At 46.5% G+C, this 23,110-nt stretch overlaps 1 protein-coding gene and 1 long non-coding RNA gene across 3 annotated transcripts in view; one reads left to right on the top strand and one right to left on the bottom strand.

Annotated features, from left to right (window-relative positions):
- LOC105466015 (SEC24 homolog C, COPII coat complex component) overlaps nucleotides 1-20,459 on the bottom strand; it is a 28,871-nt gene extending 8,412 nt beyond the window's left edge. Inside the window, exons 1-8 of one of the 2 annotated variants that reach the window (XM_011714784.2) lie at nucleotides 20,271-20,459; nucleotides 17,378-17,577; nucleotides 13,836-13,971; nucleotides 3,907-4,079; nucleotides 3,313-3,684; nucleotides 2,859-2,992; nucleotides 1,540-1,608; nucleotides 102-213 (exon numbers count right to left, since the gene is read on the bottom strand). In XM_011714784.2, the coding sequence (XP_011713086.1) occupies nucleotides 102-213; nucleotides 1,540-1,608; nucleotides 2,859-2,992; nucleotides 3,313-3,684; nucleotides 3,907-4,079; nucleotides 13,836-13,971; nucleotides 17,378-17,549 (1,168 nt within the window). In that variant the 5' untranslated portion in view covers nucleotides 17,550-17,577; nucleotides 20,271-20,459. The remainder of the gene's footprint in view (nucleotides 1-101; nucleotides 214-1,539; nucleotides 1,609-2,858; nucleotides 2,993-3,312; nucleotides 3,685-3,906; nucleotides 4,080-13,835; nucleotides 13,972-17,377; nucleotides 17,578-20,270) is intronic. The other variant, XM_011714785.2, reaches the window with a different exon arrangement.
- Nucleotides 20,460-20,489: 30 nt separating this feature from the next.
- On the top strand, nucleotides 20,490-22,073 carry LOC105466014 (uncharacterized). Its single transcript, XR_011607846.1, has 2 exons — nucleotides 20,490-20,872; nucleotides 21,824-22,073. It is a non-coding gene; the product is annotated as an uncharacterized lncRNA (long non-coding RNA).
- The last annotated feature ends 1,037 nt before the right edge of the window (nucleotides 22,074-23,110 follow it).

Genomic DNA, 23,110 nt, shown 5'->3' with positions numbered 1-23,110 from the left:
GGAACTTGTCTCTGGATAAAAACTAAAAAAAAAAAAAAAGGCCCCAACTATAAGCTGATAATCTTGAAGAAAAAGCCCCTGTGGGAGGAGCTAATTCTCACCTTGGTCTTTCACCAGGAAGTTGGTAGTGACTAAGGGTGGCACCTGGCCCCGTACTCCAGTAACAAATGGCTCTGTACCCCGGTTGTTCCTGTCATCTTCAATGACCTGAATCTGCAGAGAAGTGAAATGAGTTAGGTGACAGAAGAAAAAGGAAGTGTCAGGTCCCAGAGTGCCAAGAGAAAAAAAGGCTAGAGCCGTAACACAAAAACTAAAAATTTGCCAGGGAACACCTCATGCACCAGGCCTGTTCTCCTTCTGGAGATCATATAAAATGCTGCAATGCCAATCTTTCACCCTACAGCAGCCAATCTTTCACTCCCAGCAGCCTGCTGGGCTGGCAACATGAGAATGGGCTTCTTTATGAATTGACCCCAACCCCCCATCAATCGTGAACACCCTCTCATTCCTCCCATTCCAGGAAAAGCCCCAGCTCTGATGACAAACCTTCAAACATGATTAGATTCCATTCCCCTCCCCCATCATGCCTTCCCCGATCCTCTCTCCAAGACACATTCTGAGTCAGAGCAGGAAAACAGACAACAGTAACCATGTAAAAATGAATCTACCTGGAATGACTCTACACTCAATGAAATTCAAGGGACAGGGTGAGGAGAGATTTAAACGACCAGAAATGATCAACTAAAGTGAGGAAGCAGATGCTGCCTTACTTTCAGGTAAGCATCAATGTGTATATATAGGAGGAGAGGATAAGTACCCAATCCTTATAGCTCAATCCTCAGTCCTCCACATTTTGACAGACTCAGCAAAGGAAAATAAAGGACCTGCAAAACTCATATTCAGACCTTTATGCAGGCTCATGACCTTTGGTCAGTTACTTCACGATGGGTTTGGAAAACCAGAAAAAGCAAAGGGCAAATGAGACTCTCTATCCCATGGCAGAAAAGTTGAAGCTTAGAAATATATCAGAGTGAAAAAGACTCTTCAGATGAGAAAGTACTCACACTTTCCCAAACCAGCAGTCTCTTCTCCTGTAAGAAACTCCAGTTTGGGATACTATGAATCTGTACGTTCCTATACCGATATTTCTCCACAACAGGCTACAGACAAATCAAATCCAAAGTGGAATGATCTACTGTTCAACTTTGTCCTCTTCCATCACACATCACCTGCAGGCTCCTGGAGGAGCCAGAAGGACTAAAGCCAAAACTTAACATGCCACCTGACCCCACCCTTAGAGCCTGACCTTCCACCACCCCATACTCAAGGCAAACAGCTTGCTACCTCTTCATTTACCTGGTGACTTGAGGCATGCATATCCTTTTAGCTTGTATAAGTGAGTATCTATAAGGGCTAGGGCTAAAGGAAGAGAATGGAGAGGAATGGACATGGTAGATGAGGTGAAGATGAGGTCACAGGCATGCATGGATGGCACTAACACAGGAATGACATGCACAAACACCCACCCCCTGCACTTACTGGACTAGGAATGGCATCGGGGTCTATTCTGTGCCTGGTTTTCTGCTGAGGAGGCAGCTCACTGAGTTGCTTTTAGTGTTTTAATAATAAAGGCAGCAGGGGAATACAAGGAGGGAGACAAAAGAACAAGAGGCAGATGTTACTTCTCTCAACCCTGTTGAGTTAGACATGAACAGCTGGAGCCCAGCTCATACTGCTGAAATCAAGCCCCCTCTAGATACGAAATTCCAAGTCTTTCTGGCTCAACACAGAGGCTTTAATGGCTCAGACTATGATGTAGAAAGATAAGGAAAGGAACAAACAGGAGGCAAGCAGGAGTTATACAGGGAGGGGCTGAGGCTGAATGGAAGAAACCGTAAGGAAGAAGAACAGGAATGTTCCCATAAAAGGCCAAACCTCCCATTCTAAGGACTATCTTATGCTACAAGAAGCCTCCCTTCACATCCAACCAGACTCTCCTTCTTACTGAAGGAGGGGGAAGGAAGGAGGGGCTGCTTAATTCTCCTGAGTTCTCCTTGGCCAACAGGCTCCCTCACTGTGGTGGTTACCCAAAGGAGGAAGAGGGAAGAGAACAGAATGGAATATGACAATGGCTAAGCATGGCAAGGTAACTGACATAGCAAATGTTACAGACAGAACTATAAAGTGGCCCCTACTTGTCAGTACAGTCCTAGTCTCTATTCTGAGTCTGATAAGCAGGGCCTGAGGATTCTGATGGCTCCCCAAGGGTGCAATTCACCCTCTTCCTGGGAAAAGCTCTCCAGTGGGACTTTACATACACACTGCCCTCATAAACTGTCGTTCACTCTTCCCCATCTACACAGCAGAAGCCTACCAGACAAAAGTACTGGGGACTTCCTCCTAAAACTGTCCAAGTAAGAGCAGAGAAACCAGTGAGGCTTTCCTTCTCTTAACATCTAACATAGAGAATTCCCACCTACTCTACCCATTAGGAAGAAGGCCATCCTTCTAGATCTAAGGGGACAAGACCCAGTCACTGCTCCACAGAAGGACAAAGGCTACCATACTATGTATGTACAGTAGTGACAGAGTACAGTCCTCAACTCACAGATCTACTGGTGCTGCTGCTCACTCTTGGTTTCCCTTCCTTCTCTGCCCATCTATAGAGTAAAACAGCCCCCCAAAAGACTCCTAGAACCTCAAGTTCCAGTTCAGAGTCAAATTATATGTAAGTTCTCCAAGAAGATGAACAAAAAGGGAAAATTATCAGAAAATGCTAGGCAAACATTTCATCTAGATTGACCTGCCTATCTGGCAGACACAAACCCTTCCTCAGGACCATGTAAGTTTCTACTTACAGGGCTTGGGATGGCATCAGGGTCCAGGCGCTTAGGAGGCAGTGGCTGAGGCCCAGACTGACTGCCAAAGGTGGGTGCTGCTGGGTAGGGGCTTCCATAATTAGGCTGAGGGCCCCGGGTTGGTCCGAAGGAACCTGAGACAAGGGCACAAGGTTGATGAACTCAAAATCCCATCCCTATCTCTTCTTAAGGCCTCAGGAAAATGACTAGACTCCTACAAACATAGAATTATGAGGTACACTAATGCCTGGCAAAGCCATTCAGAAAGACCATGTTATCTGAACTACAAGAAAAAATAATGTCTTATAAACCCCATATCCTAGGAATAATACCCTGAAGCTGCCCATCTAATTCACCACTTAGCAATACTAACAACAAACAAATTAAAAAACATCAAAAACCACCTGAGTAGCCGATGCCTCTAGATTCTAGACAGACCTTGGGCAAGACTCACCATTTTGTTGGGGCTGATAGCCTGGCTGCTGCGGGGAGTGCATAGGTGGCAGTGGTCCCAGGGGCCCAGTCATCTGGGTGCCAGGGGGCAGAGCTTGAGGAGGAGGTGAGGACACATGGTTGGGCTGGCTCACTGAGGGCCCTCCAAAACTCTGTCCAGGCAGGAGTGGACCAGTCATCGAAGGCAGCCGAGGACCCCCTGAAGCTGGGGGTGTGAAGCCGGAGGCCTGTGATGGGGCAGATCGCTGGGGAGTCTGGATCCCAGGATGACCTTGGGCCTGGCTAAGGGGAGGAGCCTGGCCCTGAGGATAGGAGCCATACAGACCAGAGTTAGGGAAACTTCCTGAGGCTGAAGCCAGCGATGTTGGTGGGCCTGAGAAGTAGAATAAAGGTAGAGTCAAAAGCCCAGTCATTCTGCCTCCTTGTTGGGTAAAGCAACTTTCCTTTCCACACAAGAGGGGCAGGTATGACTGTCCCATCTTCTGAGGCTCAGAGGCACAGGAAATACAAGGGAAATAATAGAGATTCAGGTATAACCCGAGTCTGATGCCTCTGAAAAGGAGACAGTAACACTCCTGTGTTCATAGCCACTCACCATAGCCCAGCCCTGAAGAGGGAGGGGCTGGGGCCACAGCACCGCTGATCTGCATTCCAGACAGCTGCGCTGTCACCTGTGCACTTGTCGGGGGAGGGCCATAGGGCTGAAGCACAGCTGGCTGGTTGCCCACAGGGGCCAATGGGGACCCAAATGGCTGAGACCCAGGCAGCCTGTGAAAAGAAAGAAAGCAGAGGTGACTAGTGGGGCTAGGACATCCTTTGAAGTCAGCAGAAGCTTCGCATCGTACAGGAAGCTACATTGTTTTGTGACATCTTACTCTCACCCTGAACTCTTTTATGGCTTCATACTTTTGTATATTTATGGGTAAATTATATTCCTGATTGTTTATACCATGATTATTCATGGAAAATCTTGTTTTCCATTAAGCTCACTCCACAAACATAAACCAAGCACCCTCAGGTCAAGTACTATTTACTCTGCTAACTAAATTATTGCTTCCTCTGCTTCAATTCTTTTTTTTTTTTTTTTTTTTTTGAGACGGAGTTTCGCTCTGTCGCCTAGGCTGGAGTGCAGTGGCCGGATCTCAGCTCACTGCAAGCTCCGCCTCCCGGGTTCACGCCATTCTCCTGCCTCAGCCTCCCGAGTAGCTGGGATTACAGGCGCCCGCCACCTCACCCGGCTAATTTTTTGTATTTTTTTTAGTAGAGACGGGGTTTCACCGTGTTACCCAGCATGGTCTCGATCTCCTGACCTCGTGATCCGCCCATCTCGGCCTCCCAAAGTGCTGGGATTACAGGCTTGAGCCACCGCGCCCGGCCTCCTCTGCTTCAATTCTTACAAACCTCCTTAGTTTTGTAATCTGAAGCACTGAAAGCACTGCAAGGGAAGACACACATAAGCATGCATGAACCTTAATAAATAGTAAATCAAACAAATGCAGACTGATTGTCCAGCTTTTTTTTTTTTTTTTTTTTTTTTGAGACAGGGTCTCACTCTGTCACCCAGGCTGAAGTGCAGTGGTGTGATCACGGCTCATTGCAGCCTCAACTTTCCAGGCTCAGGTGATCCTCCCACCTCAGCCTCTCAAGTAGCTGAAACCAAAGGCACATGCCACCATTCCTGGCTAGGTTTTTTTTGTTGTTTTTCTGTCTTTTTATTTTTTTGAGACGGAGTCTCGCTCTGTCGCCGAGGCTAGAGTGCAGTGGCGCGAACTCGGCTCACTGCAAGCTCTGCCTCCCATCCCAGGTTCACACCATTCTCCTGCCTCAGCCTCCTGAGTAGCTGGGACTACAGGCACCCGCCACCACACCCAGCTAATTTTTTTTGTTGTTATTTTTTATTAGAGGCGGGGTTTCACCATGTTAGCCAGGATGGTCTCGATCTCCTGACCTCATGATCTGCCCACCTCAGCCTCCCAAAGTGCTGGGTTACAGGCGTGAGTCACCATGCCCAGTCGCTAGTTTTTGTATTTTTTATAGATAATGGAGTCTCGCCATGTTGCCTAGGCTGGTCTCAAACTCCTGAGCTCAACCAATCCACCCGCCTCAGTCTACCACAGTGTCTTTCCAATATACTTTCCATTCAGTGTCTCCCTCTCTGATTATTCCCATCAGCACAAAAACATACAAACATCTCTCAGACAAAAAAAAACCCAAAAACCAACTATAGTGGAAACATCCCAAATGTCCATCAACAGAAGAATGGATAAACAAAATGTAGCATGTAGCTACACAATGAAAAACCACTTAGCCACAAAAAGGAATGGAGTACTAATATATGCTACAACATAGCTGAACTTTGAAAATATTATGCTAAATTAAAGAAGTCGATTATAAAATATCACATAGTATATGATTCTATTCTAATGAAAAGTCCAGAATAGGGAAATCTTTAGAGACAGAAAGTAGATCAGGAGTTGCTTAAGGTTGGAAGAATAGGGGAATGGGGGAATAGCTAAACAGGGGTAGCTAAAGAATGCAGTATTTCTTCTTCAGATGATGAAAATGTTCTAAAACTGACTGTAGTGATATCTGTCAGTATACTAAATTGTGACAGCACGTATCTATCAATATATTAAAAACCACTAAATATACAAAAACACTTTAAATAGGCGAATTGCATAGTATATGAATTATATCTCAAAAACTTTTTTTTTTTTTTTTTTTTTTTTTTGAGACGGAGTCTCGCTTTGTGGCCCAGGCTGGAGTGCAGTGGCCGGATCTCAGCTCACTGCAAGCTCCGCCTCCTGGGTTTATGCCATTCTCCTGCCTCAGCCTCCCGAGTAGCTGGGACTACAGTTGCCCGCCACCTCGCCCGGCTAGTTTTTTGTATTTTTTTTTTTTTTTAGTAGAGACGGGGTTTCATCGTGTTAGCCAGGATGGTCTCGATCTCCTGACCTCGTGATCCGCCCGTCTCGGCCTCCCAAAGTGCTGGGATTACAGGCTTGAGCCACCGCGCCCAGCTCAAAAACTTTTTAAAAAATCCAACCAAATTACCTCACAGCCTCCTCAAACTTTTGCTCCCTTTTTAGCTAAACATTACAAAAGAATAGGTCTATACTCTGTCTTTATTTCCTTTTTTTTTTTTTTTTTTTTTTTGAGATGGAGTCTAGCTCTATCGCCCAGGCTGGAGTGCAGTGGTGCGATCTTGGCTCACAACCTCTGCCTCCTGGGTTCAGTTCAAGCAATTCTCCTGCCTCAGCCTCCCAAGTAGCTGGGACTATAGGCATCCACCATCATGCCTGGCTAATTTTTGTATTTTCAGTAGAGACAGGGTTTCACTATGTTGGCCAGGCTGGTCTCAGAACTCTGGACTTCATGATTCACCTGCCTCGGCCTCCCAAAGTTCTGGGATTACAGACGTGAGCCACCGTGCCCAGCCTTACTTTTTATTATTTTTTTTTTTTGAGACAGGGTCTCACTCTGTAACCCAGGCTGGAGTACAATGGCACTTACTTATCTGTGGCTCACTGCAGCCTTGACTTCCTGGGCTCAAGCAATCCTCCCACCTAAGCCTCCCCTCCCAAGTATCTGAGACCACAGGCACACACCACCACACCTAGCTAATTTTTTTTATTTTTTGTAGAGAAAAATAAATAAATTATTATTTTTATTTTTTGTAGAGAAACAAAAATAAATTATTTTTATTTTTATTTTTTTGTAGGGTCTTGCTATGCTGCCCAGGATAGTCTTGAACTCCTGCGCTCAATCAGCCCTGTCGCCTTGGCTTCACAAAGTGCTGGGATCACAAACATGAGCACTGTGCCTGGCCCAACTCTAATCAAAATGCCTTCCTCTGATAATCCCTTCCAGCCCGGACTGAGGTGTGGTTGTTCCACATTTGTTTCCAGAAGGTACTCCAGTAATAATAGTGTCACCCTAGATCCATTTTTTGTTTGTTTGTTTTTTGTTGTTGTTTTTGGTTTTTGAGACAGGGTCTCACTCTGTCACCCAGGCTACAGTGCAGTGGAGCCATCATGGCTCACTGTAGCCTCAACCTCGAGGGCTCTATCAATCCTCCTGCCTCCACCTCTGCTTCCCAGGCACACCAACAATGCTCAGCTTTTTTTTTTTTTTTTTTTTTTTTTGATAGTGAAAGGATCTCCCTGTGTTGCCCAGGCTGGTCTAAAACTTCTGGCCTCAAGTGATCCTCCTGTCTCAGCCTCCCAAGGTGTTGAGACTACAGGTGTGAGCCACTGCACCTGGCCTCAAATTAAAAAAAAAAAAAAAATTAGGCCAGGTGCTGTGGCTCATGCCTGTAATCCCAGAACTTTCGGAGGCTGAGGCAGATGGATCATTGAGGTCAGGAGTTTGAGACCAGACTGACCAACATGGTGAAACCCCATCTCTACTAAAAAAATACAAAAATTAGCCCAGGCATGGTGGTGCACGCCTGTAATGCCAGCTACTCAAGAGGTTGAGATAGGAGATTCACTTAAACCTGGGAGGTGGAGGATGCAGTGAGCCAAGGTCTCACCACTTCACTCCAGCGTAGGCGACAGAGCAAGACTTCATCTCAAACAAAAAAATGGCCAGGAACAATGATTCACATCTGTAATCCCAGCACTTTGGGAGGCCAACACAGGTGAATCACTTGAGGTCAGTTCAAGACCAGCCTGGCCAACATGGTGAAACCCCATCTCTACTAAAAATACAAAAAATTAGCCTGGCATGGTGGTCACGCCTGGAATCCCAACTACTTGGGAGGCTGAGGCAGGAGAATCACTTGAACCCAGGAGGCAGAGGGGGCAGTGCGCTGAGACCGTGCCATTGCACTCCAACCTGGGCAATAAGAGCAAAACCCTATCTCAAAAAAAAAAAAACATTATTGAGATGTAATTTCCATACCATTAAATTAATTCCTTTTAAGTGAACAATTCAATGATTTTTAGTAAATTTATAGTTATGCAGCCATCACCAGAATCAAATTTTATAACATTTTCATCATTCCAAAAAGATCCGTCATGTCCATTTGCAGTCCCAAGAACTTTTTTTTTAACCCATCCACAGTCAGCCTGAGAGAAACAAGACTTCTTATCTCCCTCTTCCAGCGTGCAGACCTTTTTTCCCCTAGTTGGCTTGCTCACTGAAGGTGCAGCCCAGGTCCAGACGTTATAAACAATATCTCAGTTCCAAAACTCCTCTCAGGAAAGCCCAAGGACTCATCTGCCTTCCCCAGTACCTGCTTAAATTTAAGGCCCTGGCTTTTCAAGATGATGAATCCACCCAACCTACAGGCAGCCCCAGAATCAATTTACCACTCTGATTTTCAGTCCTTACTTGACGGCTGGGCACAGTGGCTCATGCCTGTAATCCCACCACTCTGGGAGGCCAAGGTGGGCAGTTCACCTGAGGCCAGGAGTTCAAGACCAGCCTGGCCAACACGGTGAAACCTCGTCTCTACTAAAGATACAAAAATTAGCTGGGCATGGTGGCCCACACCTGTAGTCCCAGCTACTTGGGAGCTGAGGCAGGGGAATCACTTGAACCTGGGAGGTGGAGGTTGCAGTGAGCCAAGATCGTGCCACTGCACTCTAGCCTGGGCGACAGAGCAGGACTCCGTATTAACAACAACAACAAAAAATTCACATTTTCTTTTAAGCTTAACTTTGCACTTAAAATTTTTTTTGTTTCTATTTTCTCTCTCCTTTCTAGATGTTGGTAGCAGAGGGTTTTCAGATTATGTCAATCTGCCACCCAGCTGAAATTCTTTGACTCACTCCAACTGGGTAGTTTTCTTTATGTCTACACTGAAACTGCCTTTATCGATGATGCCAACCTTGCCGAATCCAATGGTCAATTGTCAGTCTTCATCTTACCATTTGGCAGCATCTGACATAGCTGATTACTCTCTTACCTTCTTGAAATACCCTCTTCACCTGATTTCAGGACACCACACTCTCTTGGCTTATCTCCCACCTCACTACTGCTCTTTCTCATTGTCTTTTTTTTGTTTTTTGTTTGAGATGGGGTCTTATTCTGTCACTCAGGTTGGAGTGCAGCAGTGAGATTTTGGCTCACTGCAACCTCCACCTCTTGGTTTCAAGCCATCCTCCCACATCAGCCTCCCAAGTAGCTGGGACCACAGGCATATGCCACCATAGCCAGCTGATTTTAGTATTTTGGTAGAGAAAGGGTTTCACCATGTTGCCCAGGCTTGTCTCGAACTCCTGAACTCAAGCAATCCACCTGCCTCTGCCTCCCAAAGTGCTGGGATTACAGGCATGAGCCACCACGCCTGGCCCCTCATTATCTTTTGATAGCGGCTCCTCTTTACTTTTAAATGTTAGTAAGCTCCAAGTCCTCAATTCCATTCTTTACTCACTTTCTAAATGATTTCATCCATGGCTTTAGATATCTATAGACTGAGGACTTCCAAATTTCTATCTCCAGTTCTAACATCAGTCTTGAGCTGCAGATTTGTATATGCAAATGCCCACCTAACATCTCTACTTGCATACAGTTTGTATGAGGGACTTGAGCATTTGCAGATTTTGGTATCTGTTGGTCAGGGGAGGTCCTGGAACTATTCCCCCATGGATACTGAGGAATGACTGTAGTGAGATTTGATAAACATTTTGAAGGTGGAGTCAATAGAATTGGATGTGGGTTATATGGCATCATATTTGCATATATCCTCCTGTATACTTTTTTTTTTTTTTTTTTTGAGACAAAGTCTCACTCTGTCGCCCAGGATGGAGTACAGTGGCACGATCTTGGCTCACTGCAACCTCCGCCTCCTGGGTTCAAGCGATTCTCCTGCCTCAGCCTCCCAAGTAGCTGAGATTATAGGTGCCCGCCACCACACCCAGCTAATTTTTGTATTTTTAGTAGAGATGGGGTTTCACTATGTTGGCCAGGCTGGTCTTGAACTCCTGACCTCAGGTGATCCACCCACCTTGGCCTCCCAAAGTGCTGGAATTACAGGTATGAGCCACCACACCCAGCCTCCTCCCATATACTTTAAATCATCTCTAGATTACTTATAATACCTAATACAACTTAAATCAGGGGTGTCCAATCTTTTGGCTTCCTTGGGCTACACTGGAAGAAGTGTCTTGGGCCACACGTAAAATACACTAACACTACACTAGTGACAGGTAATGAACTTTAAAAAAAAAACTCATTTTTTTTTTTCTTGAGACGGAGTCTCGCTCTGTCCCCTAGGCTGGAGTGCAGTGGCGTGATCTCGGCTCACTGCAAGCTCCGCCCCCCGGGTTCATGCCATTCTCCTGCCTCAGCCTCCCGAGTAGCTGGGACTATAGGCGCCCACTACCACGCCCGGCTAATTTTTTTGTATTTTTATAGAGACGGGGTTTCACCGTGTTAGCCAGGATGGTCTTGATCTCCTGACCCGGTGATGCGCCCACCTCGGCCTCCCAAAGTGCTGGGATTACAGGCGTGAGCCACCACGCCCGGCAACCTCGTATTTTTTTTTTTTTTTTTTTTTTTTTTGAGACAGAGTCTGGCTCTGTCGCCTAGGCTGGAGTGCAGTGGCCGGATCTCAGCTCACTGCAAGCTCCGCCTCCCGGGTCTATGCCATTCTCCTGCCTCAGCCTCCCGAGTAGCTGGGACTACAGGCGCCCACCACTTTGCCCGGCTAGTTTTTTGTATTTTTTTTAGTAGAGACGGGGTTTCACCGTGTTAGCCAGGCTGGTCTCGATCTCCTGACCTCGTGATCCGCCCGTCTCGGCCTCCCAAAGTGCTGGGATTACAGGCTTGAGCCACCGTGCCCGGCCAAACCTCATCGTATGTTTTAAGAAAATTTATGAATTTGTGTTGGGCCACATTCAAAGCTGTCCTGAGGCATGCAGATTGTGAGCCACAGGTTGGACAAGTGTGAAGTAAATGTTATGTAAAAAGTCCAAACTGTGGGAAATTCTTTGGGTTAACTGTTTTGTTTTCTTCAACAGATAAATACTAAGAAAAAGAAGACAGAGGTGGAGCTTATAGACTTAAAAGACACACCAACTGTTTTTCCTGTGGGTAAAACTAAATTGTGGTATGTGTGGTTGTACATTTGAGTGTAAACTTTTTTTTTTTTTTTGAGACAGTGTCACTCTGTTTCTCAAGCTCTGGAGTGCAGTGGCGAGATCACACTCAGTGTAGCCTCAACCTTCTGGGCCCAAACGAAACCTCCACTTCAGCCTCCCAAAGTAGCTAGGACAACAGGCATGCCACCGTGCCCAGCTAACATTTTATTTTTTGTAGAGATGGGGGTCTCCCTGTGTTGTACAGGCTGCTCTCAAAATTCTGGGCTCAAGCAATCCTCTCACCTTGGCCTCCCAAAGTGCTGGGATTATAGGCATGAGCCACCTCACCCAGCCAAGTGTAAACTATTTTTTAAAAACCACAAGAAAGTCAGCTGGGTGTGTTGGCTCACACCTGTAATCCCAGCACTTTGGAAGGCCAAGGTGGGTGGATCACTTGAGGTCAGGAGTTCGAGACCAGCCTGGCCAACATGGCGAAACCCTGTCTCTACTAAAAATATTTAAAAATTAGCCATGCGTGATGGCAGGCACCTACAATCCCAGCTACTCGGGAGGCTGAGGCTGAAGAATTGCCTGAACCTGGGAGCTGGAGGTTGTAATGAACTGAAATCACACCACTGCACTCCAGCGTAGGCAACAGGGCAGGACTCTGTCTAAAAAAACAAAACAAAACAAAAAAAAAAAACATGAAATTACTGTAAGAGTCAGGATAATGCAGGATAATTGTTATTTATGAGGGGAGGGAGAGAATAATGTTTCAATCGGGGCACACGGAAAAGCCTTCTGGGGTGAGTGGCAAAGTTATCTTTCCTCATCTGGGTTGTAGTTGCAGTTACAAAGGAGTTTGCTATATAATAATTTACTAAGGCATACATTTGTTCTTTTTGTTTTTTTTGGTTTTTTTTTGAGACAGGGTCTTGCTTTGTCACCTAGACTGGAGTGCAGCAGTACAATCATGACTCACTGCAGCCTTCAACTTGTAGGCTCAAGCAATCCTCCCACCTCAGCCTCCCCAAGTGCTGGTATTAAAGGAGTGAGCCACTGCACCCAGCACGGACCAATGTATTTAAAACAGTTCCCTACCCCCTCACTGTACCCTCACCCTGTTTTATAACTTTATGTACATTTGTGTACTTGTTATCTTCTATGTACCCCACTTGTTTGACTTATGCATGCTTACATTCAATGCTAAAAATGTGTATTCTGGACACCCAGTTAAAGTGTCAGAAAGTGACTTTTCTATTATCATACCTCTTTCCCACAGTTACATTTTACTCTTTATTTACCAAAAACAAACAACACTCCTGGTCAGGTGCAGTGGCTCATGCCTGTAATCCCAGCACTTTGGGAGGCCAAGGTGGGCAGATCGCTTGAGCTCAGCAGTTTGAGACTAGCCTGGGCAACACAGCGAAACACCATCTCTACTAAAAATACAAAAAATTAGCTGGGTGTGGTTGCTCACGCCTGTAGTCCCAGTTACCTGGGAAACTGAGGTGGGAGGGTCACCTGAGCCTGAGACGTCCAGGCTCCAGGGAGTTGTGATCCTGCCACTGCACTCTAGCTTGGGCCACAGAGTGAGACCCTGTCTCAAAAAAATTTAAAAATTTTAAAAAGCACTCTAATAGAGATGACTGCCCTCCTTTAATGGACTTTCATGCTAAAATGGGTTTATTGGGTCATTGTACCACTGAAGTTTTCACCATTTATGTGGTTTCCCTTTTAGTATCTTTCAGTTCCTAACTGGCCATACCCAAACTTAACCAATCAGTCTTACTAAGTGCCTGATCTAGAGGAAAGGGGCAAATCAAAAGAGATGTAAATAATCCTGAGGTTCTGTCTTCCCATTTCTCCCTTAGGGTAGGTTCAATAGGACTGCAACCATTATTGAAGACGTATGTCTAGTAAAGCAAGAAACTCAAGTTCACAGAAAAGGAAGAATATGCAAAGGAACCCAGGTACTAAGATGGGTCAATAATCCACAGGGCTGGACATCAGCAGTACCTATAACCTGGAAAAAAGAAGACAAAGTACAGAAGGGTAGAGGGAAGAGAAAAAGTGATCTACAAGAAAGGCAAAGGAGAGAAAAAAAAAAAACCCATAACTTCCTAACCTTTCTACTTTCATCAGAGCGATTTTATTTATTTATTTATTTATTTATTTATTTATTTATTTGACAGAGTCTCACTCTATTGCCCAGGCTGGAGTGCAATGGTGCGATCTTGGCTCACTGCAACCTCTGCCTCATGATTCTTCTGCCTCAGCCTCACAAGTAGCTGGGATTTCAGGCACACACCACCACACCCAGCTAATTTTTTATTTTAGTAAAGAGACAGGGTTTCTCCATGTTGGGCAGGCTGGTCTCGAACTCCTAACCTCAGGGATCCACCCACCTTGGCCTCCCAAAGTGCTGGGATTACAGGCATGAGCCACCGCACTCAGCCTCATGAGACCAATTTTAGATTGACCAAGTACCTACCTTTGCATCTGAACAGTGGAGCTTGGCCCATTCTGTACATCTCCTTGGCCAAACTGGCCATATGCAGCCTGGCCACAAGGAGCCTGTGCTGTTGAGGATGGAGGTGCCCCTGAGGAAGGTGGGGCTCTTGACATACCTGAGGGTAAAGGACAGAAACTAAGTGACTGGGAAATAACTTTCTCCTCCACCCTGAGCCAGGAATGCAAAGCAAGGATCAATAAACTCAGACCTTCACTGGCCCAATACCACAGTTTAGGCAGCGAAAAGGACACTACCAGCATACAACTCTAGCTACAGCAGTATTCTAAACACAGATTCCCAACAGGGGGCCTATACTCTCCTAGACAAGCATACTAGGGGTGAAGCTGTAGCCAGAGACACAAGAATGTAGGGCCTTCCTTTGATCACCATACTCTCAGTCAATCCAAGACTGCCTAATATTCTTACCCTAGACAACAAGTCAACTCTTCTAAGGAAAAGATCTTACTCCAGAACTCAGAAACCTGGAGCATATATGAAAAAGGACACTCAGAAGATGACCAAGTAATATACTGAACTAGGCTACAAAGAAAGACACTTCTTGGGGAGATTATTCTGCCACCTTCTTCATTCATTCTGCTTATACTAACTATATCCTTTCATCCACTTCTAAGTGTGAAAACTTCAAACAGCACGTGATTCAGGAACGTGTTCCTATAGGTCGGAGACCTTGTTTCTGCCCAACAGTTCAATAAGGACAGCTGGCCTGTCCTCCCGTTAGCACTGCCACCTATGTCCTCACAAAAGCTGTACTCCATCCTTCCTATTCCTTAGAACCACCATCAAAGCTACTTTCACTACTCTTAGCCATTCTTCACACATGAAGTTCAGGGAGAAAGCAATTAGTTACTTGGCACATCACTTTTGAAATGTGGATGACCTCTGTTCAAAGAATTGTTTTTCTTTTGCTCTGCCCTCAGTAGAGACTAGACATTATAGAACCTGCCTACAGGAACATGATTAACCTAAACTTGCTCACCAACCATGACAGAATCAGATATGTTTTCCTCTAACAAAGCTTTCTCATGAGAGAATGCCAAACTCCAGGACTTGACAAAGCGGAGGTGGACTCTGTTCAGCCAAAGTCTCAGCTTAGAATTAAGGTTCTTCCAAAGATCTGAGGCCTAATCTCATCACAGTTTTTTTTTTTCCCCACAGTTATAATTAAAATCGTCATACTTCATTATTTCCCAAATCTTACTCGTATCTCTTTGATGCCTTCTTTTTTCCATATCCCTTTATAAAAGCATAAAGAATTTGGCATACCCTAAATCATCAGCTAGCCTAAGCAAAGATTTACTGTTAACTACTTCCAAAAAGCCCCTGTGGAGAATCTGTAGAGTACTAGCTGCTCTTCTTGAAAAAGTAAAGTAAGGCCGGACGTGGTGGCTCATGCCTGTAATCCCGGCACTTAGGGAGGCCAAGCCGGGTGGATCACGAGGTCAGGAGTTCAAGACCAGCCTGGCCAACATGGTGAAACCCTGTCTCTACTAAAAATACAAAAATTAGCCAGGCTTGGTGGCATGTCCCTGTAATCCTGGCTACTCGGGAGGCTGAGGCAGGAGAACTGCTTGAACCCAGGAGGCGGAGGTTGCACTGAGCCAAGATCATGCCACTGCACTCCAGCCTGGGCGACAGAGTAAGACTGTCTCAAAAAAGAAAAAAAAAAAAAAAAAAGAAAGAAAAAGTAAGGTACAAACCAAACACTCAACCTAAAGCAGCATCGGATTAGTATTCTCTTATTACCATGATATTACAGAGCATCTAAGAAGCAAAGGAAACTCAAGCAAAGGAAAAGGACTGATATCAGAAAAAAGATATGAGAGGCACCAAAAGTCAGGCACACAAATATCACACTTTTCATCCCCATAAACTACACTGTCCCAGGCTAATTTATATATAAGAATCATCAGTCCAACAAAAGGCATTCAACATATATGAGGAATAAATGATTTCAAGGAGACTACAAGTCAACAGGAAATATTCGGTCCTGGTCACAGGATCTAGAGGGGCATGGACCACAACCCTTCCATTTAGCTCTGAACAATGTGACCAGGTGATACCCACAGTAAATGAGCTGTCAGTGAACCTGGGAGATGTGTTCCCACTAGATGGCTTAAGGCAAAAACACAGTACCTTACCTAAAAACACGGAAGACAGCTGGGCGCGGTGGCTTACGTTTGTAATCCTAGCACTTTGGGAGGCCAAGGCAGGTGGATCACCTGAGGTCAGGAGTTCAAGACCAGCCTGGCCAACATGGCGAAATCCCATCTCTACTAAAAATACAAACAATTAGCCGGGCGTGGTGGCACATGCCTGTAATTCCACTTGAGGTTGGGAGTTCAAGACCAGCCTGAACAACATGGAGAAACCCCATCTCTACTAAAGATACAAAATTAGCTGGGCGTGGTGGCGCATGCCTGTAATCCCAGCTACTCGGGAGGCTGAGGCAGGAGAATCACTTGAACCCAGGAGGCGGAGGTTGCAGTGAGCCATATCGTGCCACTGCACTCCAGACTGGGCAACAAGAGTGAAGCTCCGTCTCAAAAAAAAACAGGCCAGGCACGGTAGCTCAAGCCTGTAATCCCATCACTTTGGGAGGCTGAGGCGGGCAGATCACAAAGTCAGGAGTCCAAGACTAGCCTGGCCAAGATGGTGAAACCCCATCTCTACTAAAAATACAAAACAATTAGCTGGCGTGGTGGCGGGCGCCTGTAATCCTAGCTACTCAAGAGGCGGAGGCAGAGAACTGCTTGAACCTGGGAGGCAGAGGTTGCAGTGAGCCAAGATGGTGCCACTGCACTCCAGACTGGGCGACAGAGTGAGACTCCGTCTCAAAATAAATACATAAATAAAATACAAAAATTAGCTGGGCGTGGTGGCACATGCCTGTAATCCCAGCTACTGGGGAGGCTGAAGCAGGAGAATTGCTTAAGCCCGGGGGGCAGAGGTTGCAGTGAGTTGAGATCGTGCCACTATACTCCAGCCTGGGTGACAGCAAGACTCTGTCTCAAAAAAAAAAATAATAGGCCGGGCGCGGTGGCTCAAGCCTGTAATCCCAGCACTTTGGGAGGCCGAGACGGGCGGATCACGAGGTCAGGAGATCGAAACCATCCTGGCTAACACGGTGAAACCCCGTCTCTATTAAGAAATACAAAAAACTAGCCAGGCGAGGTGGCGGGCGCCTGTAGTCCCAGCTACTCGGGAGGCTGAGGCCGGAGAATGGCGTGAACCCGGGAGGCGGAGCTTGCAGTGAGCTGAGATCCGGCCACTGCACTCCAGCCTGGGCGACAGAGCGAGACTCCGTCTCAAAAAAAAAAAAAAATAATAATAATAATAATAAAAGGGAAGGGCGCCCACAGGGCTCTCAGCTACACAGGGCCAGATTTATGTTCCTCAATCCCAGTCACCCAAACTCCTCAGGTAGCTTAGCTAGAGCAATACAACCCAACCTGAAGACTCTGCTGATTTCCCTCCCTAGCTCAAAAGAAACAGAAACATACCTTGGGGGGGTGTTTGCTGATAGCCTGGTACTGGGCCATTGTAGGCTCCATAGGGAATGGTGGGGGCTGTGGACCCTGACTGCCCACCGTAGCTGGACTGATGATACCCTGGGTAGACGGGCTGGGGCTGCCCAAATGATGGCACAGGTGGAACTGACTGATTGACGTTCATTATGAAAGCATTCCCGGTTTGGTCTCACCTATTAGAGAGAGAGAAAAGAAATTAGTTAAAATGAACTTTCTAAAGAGAGCAACTATTCAGGGCAGGAAGTAGAGATAAAAAGAAATTGATCTTATCAGACAGTGATCAGTTTAATAATCCTCACACATCCACAGGATGTTAGTAATTTTCTGCCCCAGTCAGTATTCAGATTACCTTCTTAAAAGCAAGGATTTTGTTACTCTGACCACCCACCCCTTGTCACTGTCTAAAGAATATAAATTTCAACTTCAGACAGACCCACTGAAATGGAGCAGCAGCCTCCATTCCCCAGTGGTACGATTTCTGGTGTCTAGTCACACAGAGTCTTGTGGCTGATGAACTACCTTGATGTTACAGGTAAAAGAAACAATGTTCCCACTTTCCATTCATTCACTCTAGCATCCATTCATTCAACAAACATCGAGTACCCTCTAGTGTGCCAAACAATTGATTTAAAATCAATCAGGCTAAAAGTCTAAAACAGATCCGCTAAAATCCTTCCCCCTCAATGACAAAATTTAGACTGATTTACAGAAATGACATTCTTTTTTTTTTTTTTTTTTTGAGACGGAGTCTCGCTCTGTCGCCCAGGCTGGAGTGCAGTGGCCAGATCTCAGCTCACTGCAAGCTCCGCCTCCCGGGTTTACGCCATTCTCCTGCCTCAGCCTCCCGAGTAGCTGGGACTACAGGCGCCCGCCACCTCGCCCGGCTAGTTTTTTTTTTGTATTTTTAGTAGAGATGGGGTTTCACCATGTTAGCCAGGATGGTCTCGATCTCCTGACCTTGTGATCCGCCCGTCTCGGCCTCCCAAAGTGCTGGGATTACAGGCTTGAGCCACCGCGCCCGGCCCAGAAATGACATTCTTTAGCTAAACTGCCATAATACAAATGATACTCCGACCCCAGTCTTTCCACCAAAAGAGTGTATGGACCTTAAAACTGAAGGGTTTTTTTTGTTTTGTTTTGTTTTTGAAACAGAGTCTTGCTCTGTTGCCAGGCTGGAGTGTGTAGTGGTGGCGCCATCTCAGCTCACTGCAATCTCCGCCTCCCGGGTTCAAGCGATTCTCCTGCCTCAGCCTCCCGAGTAGCTGGGATTACAGGCACATGCCATCATGCCTGGCTAGTTTTTGTATTTTTAGTAGAGACTGCGTTTCACCCTGTTAGCCAGGCTGGTCTCGATCTCCTGACCTCGTGATCTGCCCACCTTGGCCTCCCAAAGTGCTGGGATTATAGGCGTGAGCCACCACACCCGGCCAAAACCGAAGCATTAAAATCAATAAATGTTGGCCGGGCGCAGTGGCTCACACCTATAATCCCAGCACTTTGGGAGGCCAAGGCAGGCAGATCACTTGAGGTCAGGAGTTCATGACCAGCCTGGCCAACATGGAGAAACCCAGTCTCTACTAAAAATACAAAAACTAGCCGGGCACGATGGCACGCGCCTGTAATCCGAGCTACTTGGGAGGCTGAGGCAGGAGAATCGCTTGAACCCGGGAGGCAGAGGTTGCAGTGAGCTGAGATCGTGCCACTGCACTCCAGCCTGAACAACACAGCAAGACTCCCTTTCAAAAAAAAGAATAATAATAAATAAATGTAAAGGACACCTGAAAACTCTAGCAAGGTAACAGATTAAAACCGAGTGCAGAACAGGCACCTTCTTCACATAATCTGAGGAAACAGTTCAAGAATCAGGGGCAAAGTTAGATTTCATGGAAAAAATCATTCATCTCATCCCTCAAGCAGAAGACTATAAATATTCTAAATTTCAATGCACTTCTCCAACTCTCCTGTTTCTGCTCCCCTTACGATTGTTACGAATCTCGGCCACCATCAAAATTATTACAATCTTGCTCACCAACACAGGGATGAATTAGAGGGCCTTTTCTAGATAAGGTCTTTCCAAGAAAACTATCTCATCACATCTACTTTCAACAGCTGTATCATTCCAATTATCCTATAGACAGAAGAGGCCCAGGAAGCAGAAGCACTCAGAGTTGCTGCAGAGGGAACAATGGGCCTCTCCCCCTTTGCTAGAAGGGCCACCTTGACTACAGAAAATGAGCTGATCCTCGTCCAAAACTCTTTAAACTCAAAGTTATCTCAGTAGCTGTTCGTCCAAATCCTAAACCTTACACAGGTCACTAACACTAAGTTTAAAATATGTCCCCTCCCTTTATCTTTCCAAAGTCGGGGGGAGGGGTAAAGAAAGGAGCTTCTTCTCCAGAAAATAATTCCCTCAAACACATTCAAGATCTTGGAGTCAGACTGAAGTCTCGACTCCATTCTGGTGGATAGTCGAGGGTGACAACCCAAAGGGGCGGGGCAAGCTTCCTAGAACTCTGAATGTAGTCAAGCTATGGAGCCTCGGAGAGCCGGGGATCAAGACCGAGAAGCCAAGTCAGCTTCTAAGGCCACGATAAGAGAGGCGGCTGCTCTATTGAGCACAGAGCCCAAGCGTCTTGCACCTTTTAACAGGCTCGGGGCAGGAAGCAGGAGCCGGAATCTGGGCCGAGAGACCAAGGGAGGGTCTAGGACCTGCTCCTGGATAGTGGATGCGTGAGGTGAGGGTCTCTTCCCAGGCCCCGCCCCCAGGCTCCTCCCTTCTTTCTGAAACCGGACCCCAATCTGGCCAGTAATACCCTGACCTCTCCTTCGCTTTCCTACCCACCAACCTCCCGATGCCACTCCTCACCCGGCTCCAGATCCAGGTTAGACTTCGTTCCTAACGTCAAGGCTCCTAGGCTTCACTTCCGGTTCCGAGGGGGTCGTCGCTTCACCCCCGGAAGTTCCTCCTCCACGCTTTAGGGCCGGGCCACTCCTTCTGCCACGTCTGCATTTCGGGAACCGCGCATGCGCCACTTTCATCTTCCTATCATGGCCGCCGCCTGGGCGCCTCTCCTGAGTCGTATGTATTTCCCTCCTGACATTTTTTTTCAGATGTTCCGGTCACTTTATGGCCTCACCAACAGAGATGAGATTAAAAACAATTTGTCAAACTATCTTTAATAATGCCCCATCACTCTGCCTGTGACATATTAGTGACCTCTGAGCTTGTAGTCACTTCCTGCTGACCCCTGACCCCGTTGATTTCCGTCTGCTGGGTTGATCTCACCCGTGGCCTTTGCTGGTCATGAGATTTGCGGAACGTGTGGTGGTGGTAAAGGGCCACAACTGTTGTCAACGTGCATGTAGGGGTCTGAGGTCTGGCTCTACAGTTTGTAAAATGGAAATAATAATGCCCGTGTAAGAACTTGAGAGGATGAAATTAGGCCACGTACGCCGCTTGGCATCATAGCACTCAGTAAAGGCCAATTGTTATTAACCATTTTTATACAGCGCCTTCGTTTAGGTGCAGAGCTTTATCAGAGCCAAAAGGTCTCTGCTCTCTGTTGGAAGAGTTACAATTCTTGCAGTAATTATTATTACCTCGTTTAATGGCGAAGTAATTATAGCTAACAATGGTAGGATTGCTTTTTCGTATATATGACCTCATTTGAACTTTTCAGTACTATTTATTGATTTAGTAATTTTTCAAGCACTGCTGTTGAAACTGCCTTTGCAAAATTACAACTGAGGAAATTATGATAGTGGAAGAAATCAGACCTAACCGACTCCATCTTGCTTCTAACCTTTAAGCTGTCCTTATTCATTCTTGGGTGTAGTGGAACTAACTTTGGGAGGAATTCAGTTTATGGTTTGACTCTGAAACAAATTGATAATAGCCCCTTCCCGAAAAGACCCCCTTCTTGCCTGGGGACCAGTCTGCCTTTACAGAACTAACAAATTAGCTACAAGATTACAAATTACAGTTTAGGGGTCATGCAGCCTCTGGCTCCAAGAGTCTGAACTTCCCCAAATTGCTCTTTTTTTTTTTTTTTTTTTTTTTTTTTTTGAGACGGAGTCTCGCTCTGCCGCCCAGGCTGGAGTGCAGTGGCCGGATCTCAGCTCACTGCAAGCTCCGCCTCCCAGGTTCACGCCATTCTCCTGCCTCAGCCTCCCGAGTAGTTGGGACTACAGGCGCCCGCCACCGCGCCCGGCTAGTTTTTTGTACTTTTTAGTAGAGATGGGGTTTCACCGTGTTAGCCAGGATGGTCTCGATCTCCTGACCTCGTGATCCGCCCATCTCGGCCTCCCAAAGTGCTGGGATTACAGGCTTGAGCCACCGCGCCCGGCCTATACCAAATTGCTCTTAGGAATAACATCACTATTGTAAAACCTAAGATTAGTGCTTGAGATATTTTGCAGACCCTGCACTCGTTGGATCAGCTGACACCACCTAGACCGGTAACCTGGCTCAATCAGTTCTGCCATCCCACCCAGGAACAGAAAACAGCAAGAAAACCTCACTTCGACTCCCTATGATTCCATCTTCATCCTGACCAATCAGCACGCCCCATTCACAAGCTCCTACTCACCAAATTATCTTTAAGAACTCTGATCCTCGAATGCCCAGGGAGACTAATTTGGTAATAATAAAACTCTGGTCTCCCACACAGCTGGCTCTGCGTGAATTACTCTTTGTCCACTGAAATTCCCTGGTCTTGATAAATCGGCTCTGTCGAGGCAGCAGGCAGGGTGAACCCACTGAGCGCTTACATTGTGTGCCACGCCATGTTCTTGGTTCTGGAAATACAGCAGTGAACAAAAGTGTTTGTTCTCATATTATTGACAGTAAATATCAGTTATTCTGAGGCACAGAGTGGTTTATTCACTGAAAAATTTGCACTTTAGGCTGTGCTAGAAACTATATATTAGGCATTAAGCTACACTAAACAGGTAGATTGTTCTGTCCTCTGTTGTTTTGAGACAGAGTCTTGCTCTGTCTCCAGGCTGGAGTGAGTGCAGTGGCCCAATCTTGGCTCACTGCAACCTCCGCCTCCTAGGTTCAAGTGATTCTCATGCCTCAGCCTCCCGAGTAGCTGGGATTACAGACACGCACCACCACCCCAGCTAATTTTTGTATTTTTAGTATAGACAGGGTTTCACCATGTTGGCCAGGATAGTCTTGATCTCCTGACCTAGCGATCCACCCGCCTTGGCCTCCCAAAGTGCTGGGATTACAGGCATGAGCCACCACGCCCGGCCTGTTGGTTTGTTTTAGAGACCGTTTTGCTCTGTTGCTCAGGCTGGGCTCAAGTGGTCCTCCTACCTCAGCAGGAGTAGCTGGGTGGTTGAGTAGCTGGGGCTACAGGTATGTACCACCACATCTGGGTAATTTTTTGTAGAGATTAGGTCTCCCTGCCGGGCGCAGTGGCTCAAGCCTGTAATCCCAGCACTTTGGGAGGCCGAGGCGGGTGGATCACGAGGTCAGGAGATCGAGACCATCCTGGCTAACATGGTGAAACCCCGTCTCTACTAAAAATACAAAAAACTAGCCGAGCGTGGTGGCGGGTGCCTGTAGTCCCAGCTACTCGGAGGCTGAGGCAGGAGAATGGCGTGAACCCGGGAGGCGGAGCTTGCAGTGAGCCGAGATCGCGCCACTGCACTCTGGCCTGGGCGACACAGCGAGACTCCGTTTCAAAAAAAAAGAGA

This window comes from Macaca nemestrina, chromosome 9, assembly GCF_043159975.1.
Source record: "Macaca nemestrina isolate mMacNem1 chromosome 9, mMacNem.hap1, whole genome shotgun sequence".
NCBI classification, from domain to species: Eukaryota; Metazoa; Chordata; class Mammalia; order Primates; family Cercopithecidae; genus Macaca; species Macaca nemestrina.
The sequence above is the reverse complement of the archived record's forward strand: the minus strand, read 5'-3'. Positions and strand labels throughout refer to the sequence as shown.